Here is a 16,281-nt window from a genome sequence, read left to right as displayed (position 1 = left end):
TTAATACAAAAAAAGAAATGCGCATATAATCCTTCTCATTATAAGACCCTTCTCATTTGACCCTAAGATCCAATGAGAAGGATCTTAAAATGAGATGAAGAATGAGAAGGAATCTTGACCATACAATCGCATCCAACGATTCACATTTCACGCTGCAATATAATAAAATGCACATTTAGACAAAAAATTATGTACATTTAGTACAAAAGTTATGCATATTTAAATAAAAAATTATGCACATTCATTTTTTTAGTTGTCTCTGTGTTGTCTCTTTCTTTCTTTATTTCTCTATATAATAGCCACGGGCACCTGTGTTGTCTCTTTCTTTCTCTTCCATTAAATTTATTCCATGTCTAACTTTTAATTTAGATTTAGAGTTGAGAAAATAATTTGGATATTTAATTCGGTGAGTATGCTGATGATGACATTAGAAACCATATTTTACGGATACAATTGACGTTGTCGGCGAATGTACTTTCCGATCACCAGAAAAAGATGTGATTACTCGCGTGTTTTGAGTTTAGGCTTGCCGAAGAGAGAGGACGAAGTTTCAATTATAGGCTGAGTTTCATCTATTGGGATGGTAAGATTCTCGAAGAAGTCGAACACGTGCAGTAAAATATTTTTTGCAATGAAGTGAATGGAAATGGTGGTGGTAATGATGAGGAATTTTTTTGATTGGGAGATGCAAATAAGGAGGAGGAGATGAGCGTCAGAGAAAGAAAAAGCAGGGGAAGGCTCTCGTGAGAATTTTTCTTATATGAGAATTTTTCTTATGTGAGAACACTCTTTATGTTCTAAATTTTTACTCATATGTTCTAAATTTTAAATATGATGTTCTAAAATTTTCCTTAGGTGTTCTAAATTAAATCATATGTTCTAATTTAATACTCACATGTTCTAAACCATAAATTAGTTAAGTTTGATGTCATAAATTTTAAATAACTTGTTCCAAAATTTTAACTTTATGTTCTAAACTTTAAAACGTGTATTCTATGATTTTTAATTATATGTTCCAGATTTTAAAGCGTATGTTCTATTTTTTTTACTTGTATGTTCTAAATTCTTTACTCACACTTTCTATAATCTATATCAATTTGTTCTAAATTTTTATTCACATATTCATTATCTTAAATCAGATGCTCTAAATTTTACTCATATGTTTAAAATTTCATAAAATAAATTTTATAAATTTTTAATCACTTGTTCTAATTCTTAAATAAGATGTTCTAAACATATTACTCACACAAATGTTCTAAAATATTACTCATATGTTCAAAATTTTAATTTGAGTTACATGTTCTAAATTTTAACTCGCATGTTCTAAATTTTAGATCAGTTCTCATATAAGTATGAATTCTCACATATGGACCTATCCGGTGAGAATAGGCCCATATGTGAGAATTTGTACTTATATGAGAACTGATCTTAAATTTAGAACATATAATTACAAATTTAGAACATACGAGTAAAAAATTATAACATGTGACTCAAATTAAAATTTAGAACATATGAGTAATAATTTAGAACATCAGTGTGAGTAATATTTTTAGAACATCTGATTTAAGAATTAGAACAAATGATTAAATATTTATTAAATTTGCTTGATGAAATTTTAAACATGAGAATCTGATTTAAGATTATGAACATGTGAATAAAAATTTAGAACAAAGTAATATAGAATATAGAATGTGTGAGTAAAAAATTTAGAATATACGAGTAAAAAAATAGAACATACGCTTTAAAATCTGGAACATATAATTAAAAGTCTTTGAACACACGTTTTAAAATTTAGAATATATAAGTTAAAATTTTGGAACAAGTTTTTTTTAAAATTTATGATATCAAACTTAACTAATTTATGATTTAGAACATGTGAGTACTAAATTAGAACATTTGATTTAATTTAGAACACCTAAGGAAAAGTTTAGAACATCAGATTTAAAATTTAGAACATAAGAGTTAAATTTAAAACATAAAAAGTGTTCTCACATAAGACAAATTCTCACGAGAGCCTATATATATATATATATATATATACGGGGTGGTTCCGCTGAAAACAAGACTTATGTTGAAAACAAGGCTTATGCTGAAAACAGCAAATCTCAACCATTCATTATTAGCACAAAAGATCAGACGATTTAAAAGCTCTAAAGATCTTTCCAACCTTACATATAACCAATTTAGCCGTTTTAAAGGGTACTAGATACTAAAATAAGGTAACTTTATCTTAATTGACGACATTTACATAGAGTCACTATATATAAAAATAACGTAACTATATTAATTTTGACGATATTTACACAAAGGTCATTATATACAAAAATAAGGTAACTATATCAAATTTGACAACATTTACATAAAGGTCACTATGTACAAAGGTAACTATATCAACTTTGAGTTTTTGACTCCATCTACATAAAGGTCACTATGTATAGAAATAAGGTAACTATATCGACTTCGAGTTTTTGACTCCATTTACATAAAGGTCTACACACAAAAATAAAGGTCACTATATATATAAAAATAAGTTAACTACACCAATGTTACAATATTAACATAAAGATGGTTATATACATATAGTAGCTACGCATTCCCGCAACAACCACGAGCCACCTTCATTCGCCTAGCCAGTCATGTAGTTCATCCACCTCGCAAGTCGCAACCTTCAAATCCACAACCAACCTCCACCATTTCACAGGATCAGTTATCACAATAACCACCGCAACACAATAGTCCAAATGAAATGAATCTCAAAGAATGCCATACCATTAAGTTGAATCACACATAATTACCCAAAACCTAGGCATGCTAATCTCTCTCCTCCTATACTCAACACAAACACAATACAATCCATATGCAAAGTACTCTGAAATATATATTTGACAACCCACAACTTCAACAGAACCTTTGTTTTCTCACTGCTGCTTAAGATCATAATATTATTGGCAACAAACACAAAAATGTGCTCCAAATAAGGTTAAGAACAACATGAGTAAGAGTATCGAGAAAAACTTACGCTTACAACCTAATCTACCAAAATCAAGCAAAATTACACAAAATTCAACTCAAAACTACTACTGCAAAACTAAAATTGAAATCGAAACTAAAAAAACAATTTGAAAAAAATAGTCAAAAATTAAACTAAAAAATAGGAGAGATAAGAACTTTGACTTGTAGAGATGCAAAAAATTTTACTTGATCGTTTGAAAAATTGTTGTAACATTAGCTTCTAGAAAGATCAAAAATCTGAAATCTCAAATAATCATTAAATTACACTAAGAACTAGCCACTTTGGATTTCCACCATTATAATTTTATTTCAACTTAATTTTAGTAGAATTACACTAAAAATTAACAAAATTAACACTGATGCAAAGAATCTAAACATTGCAGGAATTGAACAATCGACAAACAAATTGATTAATAATCAAAGGAAAGAAACAAATCAATTAACAGCGAAAAACAAATTGATCGATAAGTACGATAACCAGTAAAATCAAATTAACATGATAGTTAACCTAACCAAAATCGAAAAATAATTACAGAAAAGAGGCGGATAAACTTACAAGATACTGGAAGCTAAATACAAGTTGAATCACAATAGTCGCAGATAAAATTGTAGCAAATTAATCGCAAAATCGTACTCCAAAATTCTAGAATGGGTGAGGAGAGAGAATGAGGAGAGAGAAAATGTACAGAGTAATTATATCCGCATAGTACTCCGTATATAATATCACGCTCAATAAATTCAGTTAAGTGATGTATTAGCCATCAGATCATAATATACGGTCAGGATTTAATGTTTTCAGTTTACGGCTTAAGCCTTGTTTTCACATGATCCACTCCCTATATATATATATATATATATATATATATATATATATATATATATATATATATATATATATATATCCAAATCCACCACTGAAGAGAGAATTGAAGAATCTGTTCTTCAAAGTTCAAAGTAATTAAATTTGCGCCTCTACCAATGGCCGCTCCTACACTACGGATGATAGGCAAGTCATGATTTATACTCTCTTCATGTAATTTTTAGCTAAACTACCAACAATTTCATATTTTAATCATTATTCTCTCCTTCAACAGATATAGCAGTTAATTTCACAGGTCAGGCATTTTATCAAACACTTGGTGTTCATTTCATTCTTCTTCCCTCATTTTATCATCTAATCATTTGGTCAAAATTCTGTAATTTGTAGATGGCATGTTTAAGGGAATTTATCATGGCAAGCATTGTCATGTCCCAGATATTCAAACTGTTTTGAGCAGAGCTTGGAGCGCTGGAGTTGATCGAATAATTGTAATTCATCCTTTTTTTTTTCCTAATTTTTGTGGGATACCCATTTTCTGTTTTCCATTGAAATCTGTAATTTGTCTCCAATTCTTATCTGGGTTTTTTTTTGTATATTGATTAATTGTGCTGTAATTACCATGAAATTAATGTTTATTTTTGTGGAAATAATTTCAGTTTTTATTGGGTTTAGGTGACAGGGGGATCCCTTGAAGAGTCAAAGAAAGCTCTAGCAATTGCAGAAACTGATGGTTTTGATCTATTATCATTAGTTTCTTGGATTGAACATTGTAGTTAGGATTAGTAAATAAAGTTTAATAAATTATGGTGTTGATCTTTTCAGGAATGCTATTTTGTACTGTTGGGGTGCACCCAACTAGATGCAATGTATGTCATTATTTGTTTCACATAGCTTTCAAGTGATCTAGCTATTGTAACTTACAATATGATGATAAGTTAGATGATTATGCTTGCTTGAGTTTAATTTGAGTGATTTATTTGGGTGAAATGTCATATTACTTCTAGGAATTCGAAGAAAGTGGTGATCCTGAAAAGCATTTTCAAGCACTTCTATCCCTAGCTAAGGAGGGAGTCGAGAAGGGAAAGGTAGGGACCAATTTTTTTCAACTGGAATTTCATTTGGGTTAGTGGCGAGTATATGATTTTGGAGCTTGATTATGTGCTTATCTTACTGGGACTTGTTGGTTTTTTTGGGGTACACTATGTTTGCTTTTTGATCAGCACTCAAATTCTGTGTAACTATATCATTCTGTCCACGAAATAATGCTATATTTCACCAGTCCTCTCAAAAGCAATGTGGTCACTTTTTATGTTAAAAGAATTTTATCTAATGTAACCGAAGCTTTCTTTTTTGTTTTGAACTCTTGATGCTAGTAGTCAGCAATATATGAACGCTAACTAATCTGAAACATTTAGCTCAATCGATCAAGTTTCATCATGCGTACTAAGATCGAATACTTCCTTTGTTCCTTACTAATTACAACATTGGGGGAATTACAAGACTTTAGGAGCTTATGTAATGAGAAGAGAGATAAAAATGGGGACCCATGGTATGAAGAGACAGATAGAGAAACCTATTAGTCAAAGATATTAATGTTGCACTTAATGTGAAACTTCGTTATTCAAAATAAGGAAAATGTTGCTATTATTTTAATAACGGATTGAGTAATTTTTCGAGTGTATGCACATCATCAATAGAATATAGCTAGATGAGGTCATGTAAAAGCAATATGTTCCGTTCTTTGCCCATTGTAATCTTCTTTTTAGTGTATTTGTCTCCTATATATCAGTCATTTCTAGTTGACTTTGTTGTAGATGCATTATAGAGATACTAACTTTGACCCTTTGTTGGTCATTGTGATATTTGTGAGTATCATGGCTAATTTCTTTGTAGCTAAGCTGTATATACCTTCTGATACAAATAAACAAACTATTAATTTAGACTGCTTCTTTGACTTAATTGTGTAAACTTGCTCAATGTTATTCAAAGTTTATTGTGTATCATATTTTCTCTTTAACCTCCTTTTTGTGACTTTGTAATTTATCTTATTCATTTTCTGTTTTCACATTAGACTGTTGGAGCATCACTTTCTTAGGTTTATCCCTTTTTTTTTTTTTTCGGGGGGGGGGGGGGGGGGGGGGGGGGGAGCGGGGGGAGCTGATTTCTCTGACAATTTATTGATGGTTCTACTCCCCTTAGATACTTGGGATGATGGTTCTTTGATTGACTTGTAATGATTTTGTGCTTTATATTTATGATTTACTATTTAAGGTTGTGGCGATAGGTGAATGTGGACTGGACTACGACAGACTTCAGTTTTGTCAAGCTGATATCCAAAAGAAGTACGTTACTTCTATTTAATCCTTGGTGGAATTGTGTTTTTTTTTTTTTTTCCTAACTGGTTACTTTTTGTCATGTGAAAATGAGCTAGTTTTTAATTTGTCTTTGGTCTTAGGTATTTTGAGAAACAATTTGAATTGGCAAATGCTATGAAGCTGCCAATGTTCCTGCATATGCGTGAAGCTGCAGCAGATTTCTGTGATATTCTTGATCACAATAAAAGCAGGTACATTATTATCTTTGTGCCTTTCCTGTCTTATTAGAGTATGATCTTACTTATTGTTATTGCATCTATCTTATATTTCCGTAACATATAAGTGATTGCTGTGCTGGACCTAGTATAAGCCATAGTTATTTACTTATTTATGATCCTGAAAACTGTAAGTGAAGTATTATAAGGGAATTCCTAAACTTTGACACCCCGTTTCAAAGGCAATAATATTTAATTTGGTGGTAATGGTAATTATGTGTCTGATGTACCTAACAAAAATAACCTTAATGGACCTCGTACTATATAGATGGGGGCAATTAACGATCGAATCCCAAAAGACCAAGGAATCAAACCAGTTATTTGACTCAATCAAGTGCCAAAAATCAACACAAGGAAGATTGAACTAAACTAAGAACTTTACTGTAAATTCTAAGGGAATAAATTCAGTGATAAAGAACCTCCAAGATTAGGCATCACCACAAATATAATCATTTCAAAAGATTCTGGTATAAACATTGATAAACTATGAGTCTGTCAGGAAATGTCTCCCGAGTATGCAATGGCTTTCCTAATCGACATTCAAACCTAATCTCGTTGAATCGTGCAAATTTAAGACATTAATCTAAATACTTTATCTTCCTAACAATCCGTTTTACCTACTCCCATAGAGAATTTCATACCCTTAATTGAAATAATCAAATCCGTCAAAACCTAACTTATGTTGTGGTCAAGATGATGGAATTATGACAATACCAATTATCCCTAATCTAGTATTGACATTTGCACAATCAATTAGTTTATTAGGTCATCTACTGGGGAATTTCAAGAAATATATCATGCATTAATCTTAATCTCGAATAGGGAGACTTCTCACACATATTATTTATATCAAGTTCAAGTCTAAACAATGAAAATATGATTGTATATAAGAATAAATAAGTGATGGTGTTTATAACAATGCCAAACTATGAGAAAAATCGGGGAATTAATATTGAAAAGTAAGCTTCAAACTTCAAGTGATTAATTTAAGTAACCAAGAGAGAAAACTAGGGTTCTAAGCAATTTAGAAAACTAATAATAAGTCTTATTGTGCTTTAATTGGGCTTTAGAAGGGGTATTTATAGCCCAAATCTTAAAAGTCCGAACATAGGAAAAATTGCCTCCAATGAAGCTTCACGTGGTCACACCGGCCAACCTCATTCGGTTAGGCATGCGAAGGAAAATGGTAAACCTCTCTTTGTAGAATTGTTGCACTGAAAACTAGCTCATTTCGGTCTTCCTGGGTTATCGGTTGCGTGTGTGATGTGCCAAATTCTCCATGTGCTGCACTCCTGCACCCCTTTGTACTTTACCTAGTCTCACCGGGGCAATCCCGCCTAATCAAGCAATGGGGGTGGAAATGTGCAATTTCGCGCTTCTTTGTCCGGCATAGTCTCCGCCTTGGTTGGGCAAATCTAGAAACTTCATTCAATAATCTTTGGCCTCTTTTAATAGTAGAAAGCAACTTAAAACTTTTGGATTCCTACAAAACTCAAATTAAATTCCAAACCATACTAGAGAAGAAATTATTAGTAGAAATTGGCTTTGAAAAGCTCAAATGTGCAAGTGATCGGCTAAGAAACAGGGATAATATATAATATATAAAAGATAAGACACCAATCTTTAAAAGAAAAAACATGATAATCTAATGAACTCAATCTCAAGGGTGAGTACCTTCTGCGCATCAGGACAAAATATTGAATTCAATCTAAGGGTGAGCTATATTTGGGGTTAATTAATGACGGACATAACTACATAAGTGATAGGCCGTCGTCGAGCCTACCAAAGATAAAGTCCTATCTTGGTCTCACTAGCTAATAGCAAGGGTAAGAAAGGGTCGAAGCCAAGAGAGGCGTTGAATCAACCACTGAAATACTCCGCATAAATAAGCTAAATGAAGTCGAAATTGGTTTGGTTTTATGTAACAAGTACTAGTTCAAGTCAACTAAAACTAGGGGGAGATTAACAATATTTAGAGGATTCTAGGGCTCGGGTTATACCACTCAACTTCATCACAAATCACGATTAGCATGCACAAACAAGGTAAAATAAGGGATAAAATAGGGAAAATCATCTAAAGCACCCAACTACTCTCTCAGGCTAGAGGAAGGGATTACTTGAATCATGAATACAACCTACTCTCGTGGTTACAAAGCACAAAACAAGTGTTAAAGTATAATCACGATGACATAAACATTCCCTTGACTAGAAATTCCTATTCTCATGGCATTTCAAGTCAATCAAGCATAAGGGAGCTAACTCAAGTTCATCTCTCGATCCTTCGTTGAGGAAGCTTGGATAATAGTTCTAGCAATGGCCATATACAAGAACTAAACAATTAAACCACTTAAGCTCAACTAATTAACACCCAACAATTACCAAATTAGCACATGCAACAAGTAATTAGTGACTACATCGAGGGTTTTACCCAAACCCTAGAAAATTAGACTACTCACAATCCATGGAGGTTAAAGCAATTAAGGATTTCAAACAATTCATGAGCATAATTAAACTAAGAATTATGCTAATTAACAATCTAAGCATACAAGAATTAAACAAGAAAATTAACAATCAAGCAATTAAAATGGAAAAGAAGAGTGAGAAAAATATTACTAGAAGCTTGAACTTGAATAACAATGGTGGAACTTGTCTTCTACAATGATTGAGAATGAAATTTCCAAGCTAATAATTATAATCTAACTAATGATTTGAGAATATTTGTGTTTCTACAATTACTAACTAAGAGAAAAGCTCTAAAAACTTGGATGCCGTACAATTGAGCAAAGAGGGGGTATTTATATGACCCTCAAATAAAAAGGACGGAGAAAACAAGAGTAGGGCACGGCTACAGGTACGCACGGACGTGCCAAGGCAGCCTAAGTAGCACGGACGTGCCACCCTAAGCACGGCCGTGCAGATGCAGAGGGGTGAATCAGTCTTGCTACTGATTTGGCCAGGAAAATCTGCACGGACGTGCCACATTTGGCACGGACGTGCAACTTTGAACAGTAGAATCAGTTTTGAAACTGATTTGGGCCAAGTGAGCTGCACGGTCGTGCATCTTCTGGCACGGACGTGTTGTCTGACTTGCACGGACATGCTGAAGCCTTGCACGCCCGTGCCAAATCAGGCAGTAGCTTTGTTTTGCTGGGACACTCCACGGTCGTGCAGGACATGGCACGGCCGTGCAGGGTCTTCTAGGCCCTTCTCTTCACATTTTCTTCGGTTTTGCTCCTTTGTCACGGCTTCTAACCTCGGTTTATCATCCATATGCTTCAAATGATCGTCTTTGGACCTAAAAATTCAACAAAACACTAACAACCCGTGAAGCAAGGGATACACAAAAATTGAACGAAAATAGGATAGAAGTGAACCAAAATGCTAATATATCGAGTAAACAAGGTCTAAAATCACCCTAATCATATCAAATAACAAGTTATCAACAAGATATTGAGGAATGAAAGTATAAAATACATCTTTGTGTAGTCAAATCAATCTTTTCTAAGTGACATTGGTCTAAAATTTGGATACCCTTGAAGTTACCTCATTCTCCACCGGAGGTGGCATCAACACAAGAGCGGGAGTAAGTTGATTCAGCGGCACAGTTTGGCAAGATAATATCTAAAAAAAGCTGAAAAAAGAAGACACGCGGTTAATGCCTCTTAAGCAGTCAATTAATACAAAATATTCAAATTCAAAACTTATTTTATCAGCAGTTAAAAGTTTGAGATTCCAAACATCAAGCCTTTTATTACAATACTTCTCGAGTGGAAGACTGTATTGACTTTGTAACGTAGGACGAATGCACGGAATCCTTTCGAAAACTACCACGTCCAAAACGGGTGAACAACCATCGAAAACACGCTGTTTTTCAGTTTCACTTTCATTCAAAGTGGATTTGGAGTCGGTCAAAGCTTTTTTTAGATGACCAAGTACAACTTAGAATTGACCTTCTCCAAATCATCCGCTAAATCAAAAGATCTTGAATTAACAGTTTGGTAGCGGGTACTAGGGCAAAGGAATTGGTTGTTGATATACAAGGTGCAAAGTTTTTGAAAGATCACCTCATCCTCCTTTTTTTCAATGTTCATCGTGATGATATGCTGCCTAAGACAACTTTCTTTTTTTTTTATTATTAAGGGGAGAGGTAAGAAGGGAGAGATGAAGGGCAAGGAAGAGATATCGATCACGCTCCCGATATCTTCAATACCAAGGACCGAAGCCACTTCGTGGCTGCAAATTTGCATTCTCGTAGACTGGTTGAAGACAAAGCTTGTCCCATCAAACACATCACAAAGTTCTAGTGCCATAGGCCCACTAGCGTCTCGTTTTTTAGATTTATCAAGTTCTTAAATATGGAAGAACTTAATAAATCTGTTTTGTTTGTTCTCTTCAAAGCCTTAACTAGCTCCACACCACGAAGACTCCGGTCGTGCTTCTGATTTCTATTCTCCTTCTCCCGAAGTTACGGGGTCATTTTGCCGATTTTACCAAGGCTTGTAGCACATTTCATTTTTTGACGAACTTAACTCATTCTGACAATATTCCAATACAACTGAATACATTAGACATTGGATTTAAATTAGTGTTCATATATCAGTGTTCACAATTCAGTATTCATATAATCATATTCTTCATAAATCACTAAACCTCCAATTCAGTATTATTGTGCTTTAATTGGGCTTTAGAAGAGGTATTTATAGCCCAAATCTTATTCTTCATGAATTATGATTTTGGAGGTTTTGTGATTTATGAAGGATATGATTATATGAATACTGAATTGTGAACACTAATATATGAACACTAATTTAAATCTAATGTCTAATGTATTCAGTTGTATTGGAATATTGTCAAAATGAGTGAAATTCGTCAAAAATGAAATTTGCTACAAGCCTTGGTAAGATTATGGAGCTAGTTAAGGCTTTGAAGAGAATAAACAAAACAGATTTATTAAGTTCATCCATATTTAAGAACTTGATAAATCTAACGAACGACCGAGAGGCTAGTGGGCCTCTGGTACTAGAACTTTGTTATGTGTTTGATGGGACAAGCTTTGTCTTCAACCAGTCTACGAGAATGCAAATTTGCAGCCAGGAGGTGGCTTCGGTCCTTGGTATTGAAGATACCAGGACCGTGATCGATATCTCTTCCTTGCCAGTTGTTCATCTCTCCCTTTTTACCTCTCCCCTTTAATATTAAAAAAAAGAAAGCTGCCTGCCTGCACGTAGGTAGCATATCATCATGATGAACATTGAAAAAAAGGAGGATAAGGTGATCTTTTAAAAACTTTGCACCTTGTACATCATCGACCAATTCCTTTGCCCTGCTACCAAACCGTTAATTCAAGATTTTTTGATTTAGCAGATGATTTGGAGGAAGGTCAATTCTCTGAATTGGCCTGTAGTTGCACTTGGTCATCTAAAAAAAGCTTTGACCGACTCCAAATCCACTTTGAATGAAAGTGACACTGGTTTTCAATTGATGTTAATCTGTGTTGGACGTAGTAGTTTTCGAAAGGATTCCGTGCATTCGTCCTACGTTACAAAGTCAATACAGTCTTTCACTCTAGAAGTACTGTGCTAAAAGGCTTGATGATTGGAATCTCAAACTTTTAACTGCTATAAAGTAAGTTTTGAATTTTAATATTTTGTACTAATTGACTACTTGAGAGGCATTAACTGTCTATCTTCTTTTTTCAGGTATTATCCTGCCACGTATGCCAACCTGTGCCGCTGAATCAACTTACTCCCGCTCTTCTGTTGATGCCACCTCCGGTGGAGAAAGAGGTAACTTCAAGGGTATCCAAATTTTAGACCAATGTCACTTAGAAAAGATTGATTTGACTACACAAAAATGTATTTTATACACTCATTCTTTAATATCTTGTGTAGTTATGTCCGTCATTAATTAACCCCAAATATAGCTCACCCTTGTCATTCAATATTTTGTCCTGATGCGCAGAAGGTACTCACCCTTGAGATTGAATTCATTAGATTATCATGTTTTTTCTTTTAAAGATTGGTGTTTTTTTCTTTTAAAGATTGAATTCAATGGTAATGAATCAGGAAAAGAACACCCTAATCCCATTTCCTACCAGAAATGGTAAGTATGTAATTTTGTATGAAGGGTCTCATGCCAATGCCCTTTAGAGGGGCTATAATATAATAATAAAAGTTCATGGAGAAAAATCAAAATTTTAGGGTAGACAACCATTACTATGGACATTGCCATTCAACTCTCTTTTACTAATATATGAGTACTTCCACTTTCATATATTTACTAAATGGGCCGTGTAAGTAATGGTGATCAAAATATAAATGGCTAGTACGAAAAAGATCTAGCTCTCTTCCTATAAACTCAAGATGTTAGTTGCCCTTATGATGCTCTCAGCAGATGATATATGGATTTTATGCTTTAGTTCCTATTGTTTTCAGTCCAAACTTTCCATTTCTATATTATGGTTTAGAATTTTTAGTTGAATTTGTAAGAGAAGTCTAGTTCACTATTAGTCTATAAAATTAAATTGAGCTGAATTCAGAATGGTAAAGGTTAAAATTTTGTCTAAGTTGAGAACAATATTCAGTATGTGAACCTGAACATGCCAATCAATCAAAGCCTTAATCCCATAAGTGGGGTCGGCTAACATGAACCAAATCTGATTATTCCGTGTAGTCATCGACATAAATCTTCCTCCTCCATCCCTTACGATCCAATGCTTCATCCTCATGCAAATCCATATACTTCATATCCTTCCTTACTCCTTCCAACCAAGTCATTTTCGGTCTCCCTCGCCCTCGTTTTGCCCCGAAAATGACCTAAACATGCCAATGCAACAATAATACTCAACTCAATTTGTTTGCACTCTTACTGAGTACTGACAAATTTTTATTTGGCTGTAATCAATTAATCATCAACCCGGTGATAAAAAAATTTGTGGTATTACAACTGACAAGATGTCTATATACTTGTGACAATTCATATCCTAACTTGGACAGCAGCAATCTTACTGGTTCTTGATTGTAAGGTATACTGAAACTTGATCACGAGTCAAATAGTTGAGAGAAGAATACTTACACGGATGATAAGCTGATGCAGGAGATTTGTTGTTTTCTGTATTGCAATGTTTATAAAATATAGCATGCAATCTACATGTATTTAGTTGCTGATGGGTTTCAGTTGTCTATGCTCTCTATAGATGCAGAATTTGATGTCATTGTTACATTCTTTGCTTGTAGATTCTTATCTGGAGTTGCTCATTCCTTCACTGGAAGTGCAGAAGATCGTGATAAACTACTTTCTTTCAGTAATTTGTACATTGGTGAATACACTAACTTCCAGAGCGAGCTTCTATTATGTTTCATTTTTTGGGTTTCAGACATTAGTAGAGCAAACTTCTAGAATTGATCAATAGAATATCAATACACAGTGAGAAAAGTAGTTGATAATTGACAATGTGACATACGTTGCAGTTATTGACCAATTTGGAAACTTAAATAAGGCATGGCAGTTTATATTAAATTTTTTTTGGCCTTTTCAGTAAATCCTGTACACTCATGCACATTCTAGTTTCCTGAAGAATATTAATGGACTCTTGATAACTTAAGGGGTAGCCTGTTGGGGAATGGGAGGGTAATTGATAAGGCCTCTGCTGCTTCTGTACCTAACTGACTCAACTACGGAAACACTAAGTAGGTTAACCTAAACTTGTACTTACCATTTCCTATACAGTGAGGATTCTGCATCGTTTCCCCTGTATTGTCCACTTTGCTTTCCCAAAGTTCCAAATCTAGTTTTCTTTTTCCATTGTTTGTGTTTGAAATCCAAAATCCATTTCCTGTTACTATCCTCATGTGATGTGGTTGAAGTTGCTTATTTAGAATTGGTATAGTTATTCAATCTTTAAGCTATGAAATTATTGTAAATATTACTTAATAATTCATATGTTGTTTAATATGAAAGTCAGACTTTGCTAATGAATTTTGTCGGTTCCTTCCATGCATGACTGTTTGCTTCAAGCAGTATCAAAACCCTTGACCTGAGATTCTTCACTTTTGACATTCACAAACAGGGGTCAATGGTTGCTCACTGAAGACGACTGAGAATCTGGAGGTGGTGAAGGGAATACCTGTTGAGAGAATGATGATTGAGACTGACTCGCCATATTGTGATATTAAGAACACTCATGCAGGAATTAAAATGGTTAAGTCGACATGGCCATCGAAAAAGAAAGAGAAATATGATTCGGAGTGCCTTGTCAAAGGGAGAAATGAACCCTGCTTGGTTCGGTTAGTGTCATTCAATTCTTAAGTTACAATTTCATGTGGTCGTGATGCGTTTTACTTCGAGTGATTCATGTTCACTATGCTGCATTTGTTACAAGCATTCAATATCCTTTTATTCAGTCTCATTTTTATTTTATTTTTATTAAAATGTACCTAGTTCTTTGTCTTTGGTGTTTGCTATTTTGTTTATCTAGATATATTTGTATGCACCTTTTTTCAATTGCTCTCAAGCAACACTTGCTTCAGACTGGTTTGTACAATGTAATGATGTAGTGCTGTTGATACATTATTGTCGTGCAGTTTTTGGTTTTCTTAATCTTAGGTGTTCATAAGATAAAATTGTGGAGATAAACAGTAGCATGTTGATATGTCCTGAGTCATTATTAGCTAAATGTAGATGTATGATCTTCTTCAGATGATGTTGCAAATATGATCTAGCTACCAATTGCAAATTAGGAAAGAGTGTTTGGTTGTCTAGTTAGATAATCATGTAAATCCTGGCTTGTGGTGCAAACATTTTTCTAGTGTTAGAATTTTCTTTTCTTTTATTATCACTCACAAGAAAATTTATCCAAAGCAGCATATAGCACTAGTTTACTGCTGATTCTGTGTCCAGCATACTGCTTCTATATTTTATATTATTATTTGTCCGTTTGCTTTCTATGCATCTTGTAACCACCATAGCTTTCAAGTTTGTTATGTGTGTTTCTTTTTATCACCCTTCATAAAGTGAGTTATGTAGAATTTATGTTTGAATTCCCAGAGGCTGTTTACACATCAGTTTCTGGGACTCTCTAATTATACTCTCTACTTATGATGGGTCATTTTTGAAATCATTCTTTGTTGCTTATGATCATTGTTGTGGCTTTTTTCTTGATATTGTTGTTGGTCTATAAGTGTGATCCCCCTGTATTGCAGGCAAGTCCTCGAGGTGGTTGCTGGCTGCAAGGGTATTGCCGACATAAATCAGCTGAGTCAGAATGTGTACCACAACACTTGCAGGTAAATTTTGTGGGCATTGAATTATATATTTGCGCTTCTTTAAGGTAACAATTTAAATTGACACTATCTTGCATTCAAGATTAAATCTCTCATCTTCCACAAGACCATATGCATTATTACAAGTATAACAGCGCGGATGCCCTACTTGTAGATGCATTATAGTATTGTACTGTAGTCCTAAATCTGCTCTGCTGTATGATACAGGGTCTTTTTTCCTCATGATTTAGACTCTGCTGCTGATGCCCTACTCACTGGTAAGGAGAGCCAGTGAAGAACTTCAATCAACCCACTTAACATACCAGGTGGCTTGTGGGCATCGGGGATTAACCTTCTTGCCGCATATGAAGAAGCAAGATCCGTCTGGGCTAGTGACTGAAGGTTTCACACCAAGAATTAAACTCTGGGGCTTGTTGCTTAAGTAGTGAAACCAAAATTGTTACTTTGATGTTCATATTGAATCTTGGAAGTTAAAACTCCTTTGTTGTAAAACGGTCCAATATATCTTTTTATTTGCAATAAATTTGGAAAAGAAATCAGCTGGAAAAAAACAAGGGCTCTGTGGAGTTGTACATTCA

General features: G+C 34.1%; 1 protein-coding gene and 1 long non-coding RNA gene across 2 annotated transcripts; one reads left to right on the top strand and one right to left on the bottom strand.

Annotated features, from left to right (window-relative positions):
- Positions 1 to 2,262: 2,262 nt before the first annotated feature.
- On the bottom strand, positions 2,263 to 3,842 carry LOC145598655 (uncharacterized). Its single transcript, XR_014103594.1, has 2 exons — positions 3,569 to 3,842; positions 2,263 to 2,685 (listed from the first exon to the last, which is right to left on the bottom strand). It is a non-coding gene; the product is annotated as an uncharacterized LOC145598655 (long non-coding RNA).
- Positions 3,843 to 3,913: 71 nt separating this feature from the next.
- Positions 3,914 to 16,271, top strand: LOC145597436 (uncharacterized). The gene is made up of 12 exons (XM_081653601.1): positions 3,914 to 4,018; positions 4,107 to 4,127; positions 4,220 to 4,320; positions 4,505 to 4,562; positions 4,655 to 4,698; positions 4,837 to 4,917; positions 6,104 to 6,174; positions 6,288 to 6,398; positions 13,658 to 13,740; positions 14,491 to 14,707; positions 15,623 to 15,706; positions 15,911 to 16,271. The coding sequence occupies exons 1-12, from the start codon at positions 3,991 to 3,993 to the stop codon at positions 15,975 to 15,977; spliced, it is 966 nt and encodes a 321-aa protein (XP_081509727.1). The 5' UTR covers positions 3,914 to 3,990; the 3' UTR covers positions 15,978 to 16,271.
- The last annotated feature ends 10 nt before the right edge of the window (positions 16,272 to 16,281 follow it).

This window comes from Chenopodium album, chromosome 20 (genome assembly GCF_948465745.1).
Source record: "Chenopodium album chromosome 20, dcCheAlbu1.1, whole genome shotgun sequence".
In the NCBI taxonomy this organism is placed as follows: domain Eukaryota; kingdom Viridiplantae; phylum Streptophyta; class Magnoliopsida; order Caryophyllales; family Amaranthaceae; genus Chenopodium; species Chenopodium album.
Note: the sequence above shows the minus strand (reverse complement) of the source record. Positions and strands in the feature narration are given on the sequence as shown.

Bases quoted from the DNA above. Each gene is read 5' to 3' on its own strand.
- LOC145597436 (XM_081653601.1), top strand. From the start codon at position 3,991: ATGGCCGCTCCTACACTACGGATGATAG. The intron at 4,019-4,106 runs GCAAGTCATGAT...CTCCTTCAACAG, and splicing joins TCCTACACTACGGATGATAG to ATATAGCAGTTAATTTCACA. The intron at 6,175-6,287 runs GTACGTTACTTC...CTTTGGTCTTAG, and splicing joins CAAGCTGATATCCAAAAGAA to GTATTTTGAGAAACAATTTG.